General features: G+C 33.2%; 2 protein-coding genes and 1 non-coding gene across 3 annotated transcripts; 1 reads left to right on the top strand and 2 right to left on the bottom strand.

Moving 5' to 3' along the window:
* The first annotated feature begins 507 nt into the window (after positions 1-507).
* Positions 508-9,906, top strand: LOC115967823 (long chain acyl-CoA synthetase 2). The gene is made up of 19 exons (XM_031086973.1): positions 508-837; positions 2,470-2,533; positions 3,422-3,511; positions 3,633-3,689; positions 4,085-4,133; positions 4,316-4,392; positions 5,256-5,295; positions 5,389-5,483; positions 5,567-5,731; positions 6,762-6,872; positions 7,007-7,094; positions 7,182-7,248; positions 7,358-7,433; positions 7,509-7,626; positions 8,029-8,274; positions 8,428-8,567; positions 8,760-8,942; positions 9,024-9,143; positions 9,653-9,906. The coding sequence occupies exons 1-19, from the start codon at positions 689-691 to the stop codon at positions 9,698-9,700; spliced, it is 1,983 nt and encodes a 660-aa protein (XP_030942833.1). The 5' UTR covers positions 508-688; the 3' UTR covers positions 9,701-9,906.
* TRNAI-AAU lies at positions 2,196-2,269 on the bottom strand. Its single transcript has one exon. It is a non-coding gene; the product is annotated as a tRNA-Ile (tRNA).
* Positions 9,907-10,972: 1,066 nt separating the features above from the next.
* On the bottom strand, positions 10,973-13,964 carry LOC115967824 (cold-regulated 413 plasma membrane protein 2-like). The gene is made up of 4 exons (XM_031086974.1): positions 13,641-13,964; positions 11,880-11,987; positions 11,729-11,799; positions 10,973-11,504 (listed from the first exon to the last, which is right to left on the bottom strand). The coding sequence occupies exons 1-4, from the start codon at positions 13,802-13,804 to the stop codon at positions 11,251-11,253; spliced, it is 597 nt and encodes a 198-aa protein (XP_030942834.1). The 5' UTR covers positions 13,805-13,964; the 3' UTR covers positions 10,973-11,250.
* Positions 13,965-16,358: the final 2,394 nt, after the last annotated feature.

Genomic DNA, 16,358 nt, shown 5'->3' with positions numbered 1-16,358 from the left:
CGCATGATAAAAAAGGTTCTACTATGAGTAGACCTAAGCAAAAGCAATATTGCTTTAATCACAACTATGAAAATATTGAATTCTTAGCACTAATTCTTATAAAAAAAAATAGAAGTATTCTTAACATTACTCATCTTATAAAATATAAACCCCTATAAAGTCCTGCCCATAGCTAGAATATAGGAGTAGGAGGTTTAGATGAGGGAGGATTTGACTCAGCACTGTAAGCTCGCCTACCACTGTCTATTTTATTTTCTTGAGCAAAACCCTATCCTTGTCTTTGATCAAATAAAGACAAAAAGAATACTAAGACAAGAAAACGAGTTTTGTTTAAAACATAAATTAACAATAAATAAAGTAATTCGTGGGTCAGTCACCCACCTATCATCTACCATTATAAATGCTGTGCAAGAAAATCACCATATACAGACACAAAAACCTTTAATGTGTCATAAAACGCCTATAAAATTGGTCAGACACATCTTTCTTAATGTGATCTAAGAATTTATTGCTTTAGCTCAACTAACTCACCCAAAGTCCCACCTCCCCCAACTCCCTCTTTCACTCTTTCTTTGTGGTTAAATTCAGCAAAAACATTTTTACAAGCTCTTAAGAAAAAGCTTCAGTCTCTAAGGTCATCTTTAAAAGGTTCTTGAAATTGAAAGCCTGTTTCTACATTTTGATAACAATGTCAGATATCTACACAGTGAAGGTTGAGGAATCAAGGCCTGCAACAGCTCAAAAGCCATCGGCAGGGCCTGTGTATAGAAGCATTTATGCTAAAGATGGTCTCTTGGACTTGCCGGCCGGATTGGAATCTCCATGGCAATTCCTCAGGTTTGTAGTTTATATTATATGCATTCATGTGCTCCCTTTTGAGAATTAGATTGCTAATTGCTATTGCATGTGTTTATATAGTTGGATCAATGCTATGTGTGCTCATAGGATTAGAAAAATCTGTTTTAAGAAATGGCTAGCAAAGCAAGCCATTCTCTAACAAGCATATCAGATGTGTTATGGACAAGTCTCAGTGCATGCATTGGCCAATGAGAGTCATGGAAAAGCACATATATAAAGTAAAATCAGCCAAGGTTGGGTGAGAGACCAACAAGCTAGAGAGAGCAGGTCACCTAAGCATGAATTTACTGTAAAATTTAAATGAAAATGTAAAACTAATTCTTCATTTTGTTGTTTAGATTTTTTTTTGTTGTTTTGTTTTTGGGACCAATCTAATAAATTACTATGACAAACTCATCTACAATTATAAGATGAAATTGTTGACCCCTTCTCATTTTTCTTTGACCTTAAATAACATAAATTCCTAGGCACTAAGTATTATAATTTTACTTTCTCATTACCTTAAATAACATAAATTCCTAGGCACTAAGTATTATAATTTTACTTTCTCATTATAGAAAGCAAAAAAATACTAATATAAATTCTTAAGAACTATTGGTATTTTGTTTGGAGATCAGACAAAATCTTAGTTGTAGTTAGCTGTGTGACTGTGTCATGGATACACATTTGTATTGTTATAGTTAACCGTTTATCGGATATTTGTCCTGTTGTAACTGGAATCCGTAAGCCCAAACAAAAACAAATGTTTGTCGTGAAGAAAAGGTTGTGGTAAATGGCCCAAATAATTTCGTTATTAACTTATAATAATAATTATTATTGGACTCTAACTAATTTTTTTGTTTGTAGTAGCCTAATAACTGTAGAGTAATGGCCCAAATCAAACAAAAAGTATTTTTGTTAGTCTAATCTAATTTTTAAGAAAAAAAAAAAAAGAATAATTGTTTTGTTTGTAGTAGCCTAATAACTGTAGATTAATGGCCCAAATCAAACAAAAAGTATTTTTGTTAGTCTAATCTAATTTTTAAGAAAAAAAAAAGAATAATTGTTTTGTTTGTAGTAGCCTAATAACTGTAGATTAATGGCCCAAATCAAACAAAAAGTATTTTTGTTAGTCTAATCTAATTTTTAAGAAAAAAAAAAAGAATTTTTGTAGTGTAATACTGTAATAAGAAAATTGTAGAGTAATGGCCCAAACCAAACAAAAAGTAGTTTTGTAGTCTAATGTAAAAGAAAAAAAAAAAAAAAAAGTAGTCTAATGTAAAGAAAAAATTAGAAGAAAAAAAAATTAAATTAGTATTCGAATGTAAAGAAAAAAAAAATTAGAAAACAATTGATTATGGCCCATGCAGGTTTCGAACCTGCGACCTTCGCGTTATTAGCACGACGCTCTAACCAACTGAGCTAATAGGCCAATTGCTGATTTGATAAAAGCATTTTAAGAACAATTTATTTAAACGTAATACATTCAAAGCCAAGCACTATAATCTGTTTGATAAAGAACCCCGAAACTACATTATTAGAAAGAGAAAAGCTTTGTAGGTTAAAATAAGTGGTCTGATTCCATGGCTCTATGCTGGGATATCTCCTCTGAAACTATGTTTATTGTGGCAGCGACTCAGCTAAGAGGAACCCCAGCAACCCAATGCTGGGTCGACGTCAAGTCACTGACTCAAAGGTACAATACAACTCACTCTTCGTTTTCGTCTCTCCCTCTCTTACATGTGTCTATGCCTTAGGAATAATAATAGTAGGGTACTTAACAAAAATAATAATATTAATAGTAGGGTAGGGACACAACATTAATTTTCACAATTTGCTAAGATTATAATTGTAACAGGAAATATCAACTTCACATGGGCTGTTATGCACAGCCTCACCTCACCTCACTTTTATTAATTGGAAGTTTACCGAAATAAGTTTTGTCTGTTTGTGTCATCATAATTATTGTCACAACTTTGAAGCGATGAAAAATAATAATAATAATAGTAGGGTAAGGACACAACATTAATTTTCACAATTTGCTAAGATTATAATTGTAACGTGGAATATCAATTTCACATGGCCTGTCATGCACAACCTCACCTCACCTCACTTTTATTAATTGGAAGTTTACCAAAACAACTTTTTTCTGTTTGTGTTGTCATAGTTATTGTCACGACTTTGAAGAGATGGAAAAAAAGTAATAAATTCATATAATTATGATTGTTTAATACTCACAGTCGATCACTTCAACAAGTTATGATAAAAGTTATGGTCGTATAAATAGTTATTAAACTTTGACTTTAACAATTGTGAACAAGCTATGAATTTATTATTATTATTATTATATTATTTTTTCCTATAGTTAGCACATTAAAATCTATAGTAAGGCATAAAATTTTACAATTTTTCTCATATGTAGTGGTATGTCGCACTGCTCATAACTTAACACCTTAAAAACTAGCGAAAAAAAGTTGTCACTTGGGAAATTTGGAATTGCCTTGAAGAGTGAAGACCATAAGCTAAATTTTCATTGGAAGAAGCTAAAATACTAATAAAAATATTTGACTGAATTCATTCACAGGTGGGTCCCTATGTGTGGCTCACATATCAGGAGGTTTATGATGCAGCCATCCGCGTGGGCTCTGCCATCAGGAGCCGTGGTGTCAATCCTGTAAGTCCAAATTGCACTTTGGCTAACTTAGAAATATTTTTTTTCTTCAAAGAATTAGGCAATTAGTTTATGTGGAAATCCAATTTATAAGTTCTACTAATGTGTGTTATTATGCATGTAGGGTGATCGTTGTGGTATATATGGGTCCAACTGTCCAGAATGGATAATTGCAATGGAGGTATATATACATTTATATACATACATTATACTTGTAGATATCAATCTTGCTTGGCTTCATAGATATTGATGTTACATAGTAAATGTGTTTTTTTTTTTTTTTTTGTAAAAGTGTATTATGATTGAGAACATTTCTTAGGAAACAAACTAAGAAATACAACCTTCATTACAAAGGGTTAGTAGCTAGGTTGAGAAGTTCAGTGTGTATTGTAGTCATTTTCCCTCATGTTTTGCTTCCTAACCTTTTTTTTTTTTGGCTAAGGGTCTTTGTTTGTAACTCACTTTAACAAGTTTTATAAGGTTATATAGTAAAGATGAAAGACTAAGATAGCAATGTTTAAGTAACAGTTTGAACTATGTAGTGTTATTTTGATGTTTATGTTTGATTTTCAACAGGCATGTAACAGCCAGGCTATGACATATGTACCTCTATATGACACACTGGGTATGTTTTCCCCTTTTTTTTCATCAATGAATCTCAGTGTGCTAATTACTATCATCTTCACCATGTGTTTGTGGGTGCACACACCCTCTCCTAGTGGCAATCAATGTACTTGAATTGTAGACCACTTGGTTGAGTTATCAAAAGAGTCTGAGTATGTAACTCTGTAATTTTGCTCATCACAGGACCAAATGCAGTGGAGTTCATCATCAACCATGCTGAAGTTTCAATAGCTTTCGTGCAAGAGAACAAAATATCTGCTGTAGGTTCTCCTTCTATCAATTTCAATTTTTTTTTTTTTTTATTGTAAACGAAACATTACTGGTCTAAATTAGCTATCAATTTTTGAAATATTGATGATCTGATTCAATAACCAATAAGGTGGTACGAAACCTGTGATCAATACAAAGAATTGATTTTCAACTTACCTTCAAGGACTTTCACTCGTAAATTTAGAATCAAACTTAATTAGTTACCTCACTTTTGTCGTTTTTGGTTCTGAAACCATTGAAAGATTTTTCTTGTTTCCTGAGGACCTCTATTTTTTCTTATTAGTTTTAACATAACAGGAACAGACAGCATCTTGGAATGCTTATAAATTTTGTAACAAGTACCCTGGTTGTAAAGAGTTTTGTACAACCATGTTGCCCACTTGATTTCTTCTATCCTACCAAACACCTCCAACATAAGTTTTGACTCTTCATCTGTTATACCTGTTCACTCTTAAATGATGCTCAGATTTGAAATCCCATGAAAAGCATTATTACAATGCATTACCATAGTAGGAAGGTTACCGTGAGAAGATGCTATGGTCTATAAAACTCATAGTTGATAATTGACAACAATATGGTTGTAAGCAATTCATGTTTTCTTTTTTATATTTTTGCCATGCCACTTCAAAGAACTGGTAATTTGTTGGTTCTAAAATTGCTTAGCTAGTTATGTTTGTGGGAATGTTTGTAGTTGGCACTTGGGACGTCCTTGTTTCTCACTTTTTGCCTATGGTCAGCGTGTGTTTCTGTTCTGTGCATGTCAAACATCAATTCATGGATGAAAATAATATACTCGGTGCAACTCACGTCTCTCAATTTTTTTTCCTCACTCAAGTGGTAACTCTTTGTGCAGATTCTATCATGCCTCCCTAGATGTTCAGAAAATTTAAAAAGTAGGTCAAGCTGCTATCTTCTGTCTAATATACTCAAAAGACAGTATGCAGGTCCTTGGGTGGGGAACTAAATTATGTGTTTTCTTTGCTCAGCTATTGTCAGCTTTTCAAATATTTCAAGCACACAAAAGAAAGAAGCTGAAGCAGCGGGGGTTTCTTGCTTTTCCTGGAAGGAGTTTTCTGAGTTGGTAGGATGTCAATCTACATTGTTCATCTATATAATGAATGCATATTACTGTCTACGTTGATTTTGACTGGTCAATCAAAACAGGGAAGTTTGAATAACGAACTGCCTCCAAAAAACAAGGCTGACATCTGCACAATAATGTATACAAGTGGAACAACAGGAGAACCAAAAGGTGTCATTCTTACAAATGCAGCTATAATGGCAGAAGTATTGACGACAGACCACCTACTTTTACTAACAGATAGAGTGGTAAACAACCAAACACAAATTATGATTTCTTGAAGCTGTATAATTCTATAACTTTTTTAGTTTCTGCATTTCTTGGAGTTTTAAAGTCACTCCTTGTCAAAAGATAGCTAAGAAGTGCCCAATATTCTGTTCTAACTTGCAACTCAATTCATTATCTGTCTATAATTTGGTGATATTCTTTTGTGTCATAAATCATCACCAAATTCTAATCTCCATCACATTAAGTCTGCTTTAGAATGCCTGATCAATAGATGTTGTTTAAATAGATTGTAAGATAACTGCGCATGATGATTTTTGTCTACAAAAGCAAATAAATGTTTACAGAACATACATTTAATGTAAGTTGTTGCTGATTAGCCAATGCCAATTATGTTTCTAAGTGCATAACAATGGTCATATAAGGTTATTTTCCCATTATAATGACAAGAAATCCAGAATGATAATAAACTTATCATGATAAATATAAGATTCCTATTAAGAATAAAACTCAGAAGAATTTATGGTTTGCATTCATGTATGCGCAGTCAAATTTGTGAAACAACATCACTGTTATTTCTGGTTCATTCAAGAAAAATCTGTTGGTTCTTCTTGCCATTTTCAGTACATCATCATGTAAGAACTCCATCTGTTAGCTTATGAATTAATCTAGAATTGGGCATATGTACTTTGTGTTCAATGGCTTACTTCTGCTATAGATCTAAGAAGTATTTTCTATGAGATACGTAATTATTAGTCATAGTTCATCCTAACGGAAGTCATTCCCTCTTTTAAAAGATGCATGTTTTAGTATTGTCAAGATTCTTAAATGGAACGTGGTAGGTCATTGGTCTGAATAGCAAAGGGACAGTGTTAATGTATGTCATAAGTTCAAACCTTACGAAGGAAAAAAAAGGATGTAAGTAAACCAATGTAAGTCTATGTCAAATTTTGCTATTAAGTCATTCATTGATGATGGACCACAAAAAATTTTCTTCATGAAATTATATGGCAGTTACATTGTGGTATTGACATAGAATCTTCTCTATTACAGTGTTCAGAAGAAGATTCATATTTCTCCTTCCTTCCTTTGGCCCATGTATATGATCAAATAATGGAGAGCTATTGCATCTATAAGGGCTCCTCAATAGGATTTTGGCGAGGCGTAAGATTAAGATTCATCTCTTTAAATGAGTTCTTTCTTCCATCTATTTATTTGATTGTATGTCTTTGAATTGCCAATGTTGAACTTGTCCAATGTGTTTTTATTTATTTATTTTTTTTGCTTTAAATTTGCAGGACATTAGGTTTCTGATGGAGGACATACAGGAACTGAAGCCATCTATGTTTTGTGGGGTTCCTAGAGTTTATGATCGTATATACAGTGGTATATTATTTTTCTATACATCACATTGAATTATATGCATTTTTTTTTTTTTCATTCTAAACGTTGGCCTTAAATTTTTGTTTAAAGGTATACTTAATAAAATTTCATCGGGAGGTGCGTTGCGGAAGGCATTGTTCCAATATGCTTATAACTAGTATGTTTATCGATAACCACTTCATTATACCTATCAAGAAAAAGTTTAAAGATAACAACTTCATTAAATTACTTTTCTCCCCTACTGAATGACTAATGGAATCTGGCAGCAAGTTGGGAAATCTAGAGAAGGGACTTAATCAAGATAAAGCAGCACCTCTCTTGGACAGGCTTATCTTTGATAAGGTCAGTCATATATCCTTCCCCATCATTACACTGGAAGATCTAATTTACATTCTAATAATGTGTTAATCATTATAGATCAAACAAGGATTAGGGGGGCGAATTCGTATCTTGTTATCAGGCGCTGCACCTTTGACTAGGCACGTGGAGGAGTTTTTGAGGGTCACCAGCGGCTCTACTTTATCCCAAGGATATGGTAATTTAGACCAACTGTTTTTAATTAGAGTTGTTTTTAAGCTTATCAATGGTGGTAACATTTAAGTTACATACTTTTGTTTTATTTTTGTTATCAAACTTTCTATAAATTCATAGGCAACATTCAAATTTAATAATTTCCCACAATTTCATCATTGAGGAAGCTGATTACTTACCTTTTGGATGTAATTTAAAGCGTCATTTGGAGATTTAAGAGAAACTACAAAATCAATATGCATACTTAAACAACCAATCTCACCTTTGCTTTGTTTTACTCCGAATGATGAATTAAAAAAAGCCTTAACGCTTATTTATTATATCCAAGCATATCATAAGTTCTAATTATTTTCCACTGTTCTCATGTACTTCTTTCTATCAGCTTATAATATTTGCTCATGATCAGGTCTTACTGAAAGTTGTGGTGGGTGTTTTACATCCATTGGCGATGTATTTAGCATGATCGGAACTGTTGGAGTCCCCATCACAACCATTGAAGCCAGGCTTGAGTCAGTGCCAGAGATGGGATATGATGCACTTGCCAGCATGCCACGTGGAGAGATTTGCCTGAGGGGAACAACCTTGTTCTCTGGTTACCACAAGCGACAAGACCTGACTGAAGATGTCCTTGTTGACGGGTGGTTTCATACAGGTAAAACCTTGCTAGTACAATGCATTGACAAACAGTTACATTCTAAGGCTGTATTTGTCACTGGTTAGGAACTTCTATAACTGCTATAAGACAGAAAATACTTATTCAGAGAGTATGTGAATGTTGATGGGCCTAATTTTGAGAATAACGCAGGTGACATTGGAGAATGGCAGCCCAACGGAGCAATGAAAATCATTGACAGGAAAAAGAATATATTTAAGCTGTCTCAAGGTGAATATGTTGCTGTAGAGAACATCGAAAGCACATACTTGCGATGCCCTCTTTTAACATCGGTATGTTGCTGGTGTCCACAATGGTGCCCCATGTAAAAATAGTCTCTATAAAATAGAACATTGCATCTCTTTTTGTCTAAGAACATATGAGTTTCTGTTAGTAAGTTGATCTGCATAGCCCATTTAGTTTTCAATTTTTTTTTTACCACTTATCTAATTCTAAATGTGCTATTGACTTATCTTTGTTAACAGATTTGGGTCTATGGGAACAGTTTTGAGTCGTTCCTCGTAGCTGTGGTGGTTCCGGACAGAAAGGCATTAGAGGATTGGGCAATAAACCATAATGTCACTGGTGATTTTAATTCATTATGTGAAAACCTGAAGGCAAGGAAATACATTTTAGATGAGCTTAATAACACTGGTCACAAAAACCAGGTATGTACTTGTGTCTCGATCCCTATTGCTAATTTCATGCAGAGTTATGTCTTTTCTTCTGACTTGAAAGACATCCTGCAGCTTCGAGGCTTTGAGATGTTAAAAGCAGTCCATTTGGAACCAAATCCCTTTGACATGGAGAGGGATCTGATAACTCCAACATTCAAATTGAAGAGACCACAATTGCTCAAGTACTACAAGGTATGCCTTGTGTTCTTTTTATTTTATTTTATTTTTCTCTATCAATTGTTTACTTGACTGCTCATTATTGCTATGACTTTCTGTTGGACCCAAGTTTTTCCTTCCCATGTTTCCCTAGTAAAAGGGTGAAAAATTCATCTTTCCAAAAGTATATAGCTTCATAAATGTGTGTACTCTATATAGTTTTATTACAGTTTTGCGATTTTCTATGAAAAGCAAGAAGGATCAAATAAAAAGGTCCAAGGGCATTTTACTATTCACTAGAACCTGAACTTGAATCTAAAAGCTCAGGGCCCCAAAAGCGAGATGTGTTTTATCAAAGATTGACTGGAAGATAAATAGCAATACCTCTCGCTTTTATTTTACGATAGTTCTTTTGGCTGGCATTCAGAACTTCCTTTTAAAGTGTCCCTTATTGTCCTTTATATTCTTTCTATTGATCTACCATGGAAGTTGGTGTGTTGGACTATGCAGCATCAATATGATCTTTTCCCCAATGTCAACTGCAGGACACTGTTGATCAATTGTACAGTGAAGCCAAGGGAATAAGAGTGTGAGAACAGCATTGTAAGCTATAAACCGGAATGCAGATATTACCAATTTGTGGCAGTTTGCCAAAAGTTTGTTTATTTTATATTTTATATTGCCTAAAAACTTGTAGAAAAAGTGTTCATACCAAAATCAAATCATATGTACCCAACAGTGTATGGATAAGCAGATTCTTGCTCTTGTTTAATTATAAATAAAAGATCCTTTGACATCATCCATGCTCCTGCTGAAAATTATATTCCTCTTCTTTACCTTTCTATATAATCTAAAGAGGTATCAAAAGTCTAGGGGGGGTAAAAATAATAAAGAACCTCCTCGAATTTTTTTAAGCCTGTTTAGCTTGACAGCACCATGAGACCAGATTTTATCTATAGATATGAGCAATGACAAAGATTCTCAAGGAATCCATCTATGGTATCCAGCTTTTTACCAGAAATTAAATAGCTGATATTCTTCAATTTTTGGGCCTCAAATTTTCTTTTCTTGTTTAACAAATCGACCGCCACTATCAAGGAGTTTGAAGTTTAATTCAACCAGGGTTTTAAGGTGGTTCTCTGTGCTATGCATATACCTGAGAAAGATTCAAGATCAGGTTTACCTCCCAAAACACAAGCTCATACAAGGAAAATTAACTTCATATTATGGCAACAATATACGTATCTATTTGAAAGCACAAACCATCGCATATTTTGTTATAGCGCCTGACGTTTCTGACTGTTAGTGAAATGGCTGGCTTAGATCACAGTTGCAACTAGTAAATGTTCAATAACATGGAAGTTTAGAGGTAATAATTGGTTTGACTAGTCAAGTCTCTTAGCATGGGATCAAACTTGGATCAAATCCTGCCTTCATCAAGGATTGCAGAGGTTTAATGGAAGAAAGAGGCTACCTTTCATTGTGTAGTCCATAAGCTGAGCCTCCAACAGATCAAAAGAGAAAAATATTGCTGGCAAGTCTGATGGTATCCTCCATTTTAATTTTTGAGTTCTATCCTGGTACCTACCATTGTTAATCAGCCTACTGAAAACTAGTGATTTGATAACTGTAAGGCATGCAGGCCCTAGAAGACTTACACAGGGTTTCTTTAGAATAACCACAATCTGAATGGATCACTAGAACTTAAGGTTTTGTATTACATATAAGGGCTATACAGCAATTCCACAAGGTCCGTATTGACCATTCTTTTAATTGGAGCTGATGAAAGATGTAACATATCGAAGTAACATGACAATGGTGCTGAACTTGTCAGGCTTAACCAAAGAACAACACAAACAAGACAGTTGATAAAAATTTGCAAGCTTCAAAAGCAATTCACATGCTACCATGACCGCACCAATGGGAAGTCAAGTAGAAAGTCCAGACAGGGCAGAAAAACAGAAAGATTGTGCCAATTCTTTCACAAATTCAACAGCATGAAAGACAAGTTTTCCTTTCACAATTATACAGATGTAACAGAACACTGGCAATGATTTTGTAGGTCTTAATAAAATAATGGCACGAAGATAAAGATTCTTAAAATTGCAAGCATCAAAACAATCATATGCTGCTAAGGGTGCACCTATAGCACATCAAGTACCAGTGCCCAGACGGGATAGATAAACAGAAGGACTATTCCAATTGTGTTTGATAGACCATTGGCTTTTGTGAAAGAATTTCTGAACCCACCAGATGCCCGGATGTGTTCTTGAAGCAAATAACCCGCAATGGCGAGACATATTAACACACCAACCCAGCTGTCCCTTACCGTGTCTGCAAGTAAACTAGGGGCTGCCACCGTCAGAAGAATGAAAGCACCTGGAAGTTCCAGCCAATCTGCAGTTACAGTCATAGTCAGTAAATCGATAGTGAAAAATAATTGATTGATTATGATTATTTGGTTGGATAGCAGATATCATGCTGGTAGTGATAGCAAATGAAGATGGGAAGCTAAGAGTTTCAGTCAGAAAATTCCGAGTAAGATTCACTTAGATTGAATTAGTCAAAAGCATTAAAGCATAAACATGATCATTCAACAGTAACCAAGACTTATATAATACCTGGGAAATGTTTTGGGAAGAAAAGGCGCAACACAACAGCAACGAAAGCAATCCATTTCCCAATCTCTCCCCTGCATCACCAAAAAATTAAGTAGCACGAAAGCATACACAGATTGAGGTCATTGAAAACAGTGGTTCCCCAATTAATCACCTGAGTATGCTGAACAGTAGTGAAGGAAGACTCAAGAAGATGTATGGGATCAACAGAGATGTAAGAATGTTTGTCTTCCAGTTTGTTCGATCCAAGATCAACAAATAACTACAGCAAGCATATGAAGTAAATCGATTAGGCCACACTAAACTCTATGACCAACACAAATAAAAACAGACATGACATACTATAAAACAGCATAGTTACCCAAGATCTATTAACCAGACAAAATAATTACAAAAATTAAAAAAATATAGACTAGAAAAAATATCATATGATGGGGTGTAGCTAGAGGAAGAAAAGTTTTGGCTGCAGTAAATGACCAAAAGTATACTCATTGATCAAATTGATGTTCTTATAAAGTTTTCCTTTCCCAAAATACGTTTGATCATGAGAAAGTCTGTTGCCACAACTTTTGTGCCACAACTCTGATCTGGTCGATTGTAAGTGGTAGAGAAAAAGTGATAGCCAGTCACTCGCAATCAACCACATCAGAATTGTGGCACAAAAGTTGTGGTCATAGACTGTTTAATCTCATATCTAGTTGTCTCATTGTGATGTTATTCATTCAAAAAAAAAAAAAAAAAAAACACCCTAATGGTGATGACACAGCATTGGCTTTATTGTTTATATGTTTGTGAAAATAAATAAGTATACTGCTTGTTTAGTGGTCCACATTATTCATGGTGTGCACATCAAATGCCAACGCTAGTCATAGCCTAATAGGACATGTAACAACTTGTACTGGCATTGCCACAGAGAAAATTATTGAATACTTAAGAAGTACTCTCCTTCTCACATGAATTGTGATCCCACCATAAATTTAAATTAGTAGGAACTACAACGATGTGAGAGAAAGGAGTACACCTTTATGCTACTCTCGGAGTACCCAATAATTAACCTTGCCACATATCCAATACATAAATGCTCTCAACTAATCTAAAGTGAAATAAATGCAAAGTGAAGAAAACATAGATCATCAAGGGAGAAAAGTGTGTGTGTGTATATCCCATGATCCCATTAGAATTAGAAATTCATCATAGAAACTAGAAACAACCCCATCAAACATGGGTGCGAGCGAATGCATATTGAGTCCCCATTGGTAGATCACAGTTATATCAAAGATATAAAGTGAATGATCCCTTCAAATTCAATACATCTCATGAACAAGTCATAGTAATTAAACAATAACTAAAAGCTAAATTCAATAAAAATGAAAGAAAAAAAAAGAAACAAATACATTGAGTTGACTTTAACAAGATAATTCCCAAACCATTTCCTCTTCTTCTCTCTGTTTTTTTTTTTTTTTTTTTTTAAATTAAATGATTTCTGCAAATTCCAATTAAATTGACCATCAAACCTAAATATCCACTGAAATGTTCAAGAAGACTAAAAGAAAGCCTCTACTGATAAATCACCAAACAATGTCCCAAAAATTTAAAAACGAGATCTTGTTTTATAAGATATCATGATAACTGGTTTGAAAATTGAACCCACATGCTTATGCTTATTTATTAGCTATTACTAGCATTGAAGAAGAAGAAAGATTGTCAGAAAAGCTAAAAGACATGTATTTGTTATCCATTTCAACATCAACTTTATATCTATCTATCATCATAAAAATTAAATAAAGAAAAAGAAAGAAAGCTTTTAAATTGATCCAAAAGTCATTTGTATATATAGAAAAAGATCATAAAACTGTGAAACAATAGCATTAAGAGAGAGAGAGAGAGATAGAGAGAGAGAGTAATATATATTTACATAGCAGCAAAAGCAGCGAGCCATTCAAGAAAAGTGGAGCCAAAGCCTAAGCTTCCAAGCTTGATGACATGGGTGGCTAGCTTTTTAACAGAGTTTGCAAGATCTTTCACGTCAGAGCTAAATAGATCTTGATCAGTTTTCATTCTTATGTAGCCCTTCGCCATTGTACTAATCAATCTGAGTTCTTTCTTTCTTTTCTTTTTTTTGCTTTCTGGGTATCTCTGCGAGGGAGAGATAGGTGCGGAGATAACTAGAGAGACAGAGTTCAGTATATATTTATTATTTGACTGTCGGATTTAACATCGAAGTAAGTGTTTTATTTTTTTTTATTTTTTTTGGCTTTTGGAGCAAAGACGTGAGTGTGAACAGAGAGAATCCAATTTGGAGCTTTCTCTTTCTCAAAAAAAAAAAAAAAAATTGTAGCGTTCTACATAAAGAGTGACACGTGTATTCAATCATATGGACAATATATCCTTTCCTCATCCCCACTCTTCACTCTCCAGCTTCCACTTGTCATAGCTAGCCAACCAATGATGTCATAAACGTGTGTGTGTGCTTTTGTTTTTTTATTCCAAGTATTGTCCAATAAATAATTTGATGTCGGCACCATTCAAAGCACAAGAATTGCTATTCTAACCCTTTAGGGAGATTTTATCTATAAACACAGAGTTTATGATTGATTGATTGATACTGCTCATCATCATTTAAATATTGTAAAGTTTATTGGCATTGAGTCCATTATGGTATGTTTAAATACTATTTATTTTGTTAAAAATTAAAAATAATAAAAAATATATTTTTTTATTACTATTCATTAATAAAATTACTATGTATTTGCTTATTTTTTCTATTTATGTCCCATAAACAATACAATAGGCACTAGTTAAAAGAAAAAAAATTGGTTGAAACACAAAACGCAGGAGAAGAGATGCGCATCCAAACCCTCACCATGAGAAGCATTAGGAATCCTAAAAGCATCTCCAATGGTCTATGTAAATCCAAAATTCTCTCTATAATAGAAAGTGAAACCCAAAAAAAACTCTCTAATGGACCCTCTATACTTAGATTTTTTTTGGGCTCATGAATAGTAGCTCATCAAGTCTAATGAGCTACTATTCACTCTTTAAATGCTTTTTTTCTATTATAATAATTAGGTGTTGAATAAAAAAATGTTGGAAGAAGTGTAATTGTTAAAAAAAGAATAAATAATAAATGAAAAAATAATATTTGAATGAGATAAAAAATTTGTTGAAAATTTATTTGAAAAAGTGAGTAGTTAAAAGGTAAATATTCTTTAAATAATACAAAAATTCGGAGATTATACTAGAAATACTATAAGTACTTTCTTTAGAATGGATTCTTTTCATGTCCTCTCTCCCCACCATGCGAATAGGTGGAGGAGATAAAGGAGAATCCTAATCTCTTAAAATGATTCATTAGGAATCATCTGTAAGATAAATCTGTCACTTTTCTTTCAATTCTAAGTATTTGCCTTATTGGGTAGAATGCATTTCCCATCTCGACTCTTTACTCTTCAGCTTCCACCTGCCATAGATAGCCAACCAATGATGTCATAGACGTGTGCGTGTGTTTTTTTTTCTTTTTGTTTTTTCAAGTATTGTCCAATAAAAAATTTGACGTCGGTACCATTAGTTTTTTTTTTTTTTTTTTGAGTGGTACCGACGTCATTGACGTCGGTAACATTCAAAGGACAAGAATTGGTATTCTAACCCTCGGGAGATTTTATCTACAAACACAAAGTTGATGGCTTATTGATATTGCTCATCGTAATTTATCTATTGTAAAGTTTGGATTTGGCTTACTTTAGGACTTTTTTTTAATTGAATATGTTTTTTTTAATATACAATAACAAATGATAATGTGTTTTAATTCTCATATTTTATTTAGTTAATAGATGATGTGGTAATCTTTCATTAAAATAAAAGAAAATTCTTTTAAAAAAAATACTGATGATAAGTCAAATTCGTAACACACTATGAGAAGCATTAGCAGGGACCTAGGTGGGGCTCAAAGGGGATCGGCCCCCTGGGTCTAAATATATATATATATATATATATATATATATATATATTTAGTTATTATATATGTCATTTTTGTAGTTCGGCCCATTTGAAATCTTAGCCTCCCTTTCTTTTCAATAAGCTTAACTAGTCTCATCCAAATAGTAACTATTTAATCCAAAAATTTAACAAAAACAATAAAAATATTCACAATGGTGATTGTATTTTAGCCAAAAAAAATTTTATTTTACTACCAAAAAACCAAAAAATCATATGTTATTGGAGAAGTTAAAGCTAATTTTTTTGCAACTACAGTAAACTAATATAAATACCAGTTGATTGTAACAAGTTGTTAAAAATCAAATACAATATTTTATTAAGATTATATCTCTTCCTTCAATTAAAAAACTCAAATTCTCTCTATTCTTTTATTATTTTAATGAGTTGTTTGTATTATTTTAAATTAAGTGATAAAAAAATAGAACATTTGATATTTGGTGTATTGTAAAGTGAGTTAGTAAAATAGATAAAGTACATTTTTAAGATGCTAACTAAAATGTCTAGCACCACCACTGTAAATGTTTTAACTTCAATAACAACAAAAATCCTAGCCAGCCTAGTATTAAAAAAACCATTATTTTGTTTTTTTTTTTTTTTCTTTGTTAGAAAAATGATTGCATCTTAATGTATTTAGGAA

Source organism: Quercus lobata, chromosome 11 (assembly GCF_001633185.2).
Source record: "Quercus lobata isolate SW786 chromosome 11, ValleyOak3.0 Primary Assembly, whole genome shotgun sequence".
In the NCBI taxonomy this organism is placed as follows: Eukaryota; Viridiplantae; Streptophyta; class Magnoliopsida; order Fagales; family Fagaceae; genus Quercus; species Quercus lobata.
Note: the sequence above shows the minus strand (reverse complement) of the source record. Positions and strands in the feature narration are given on the sequence as shown.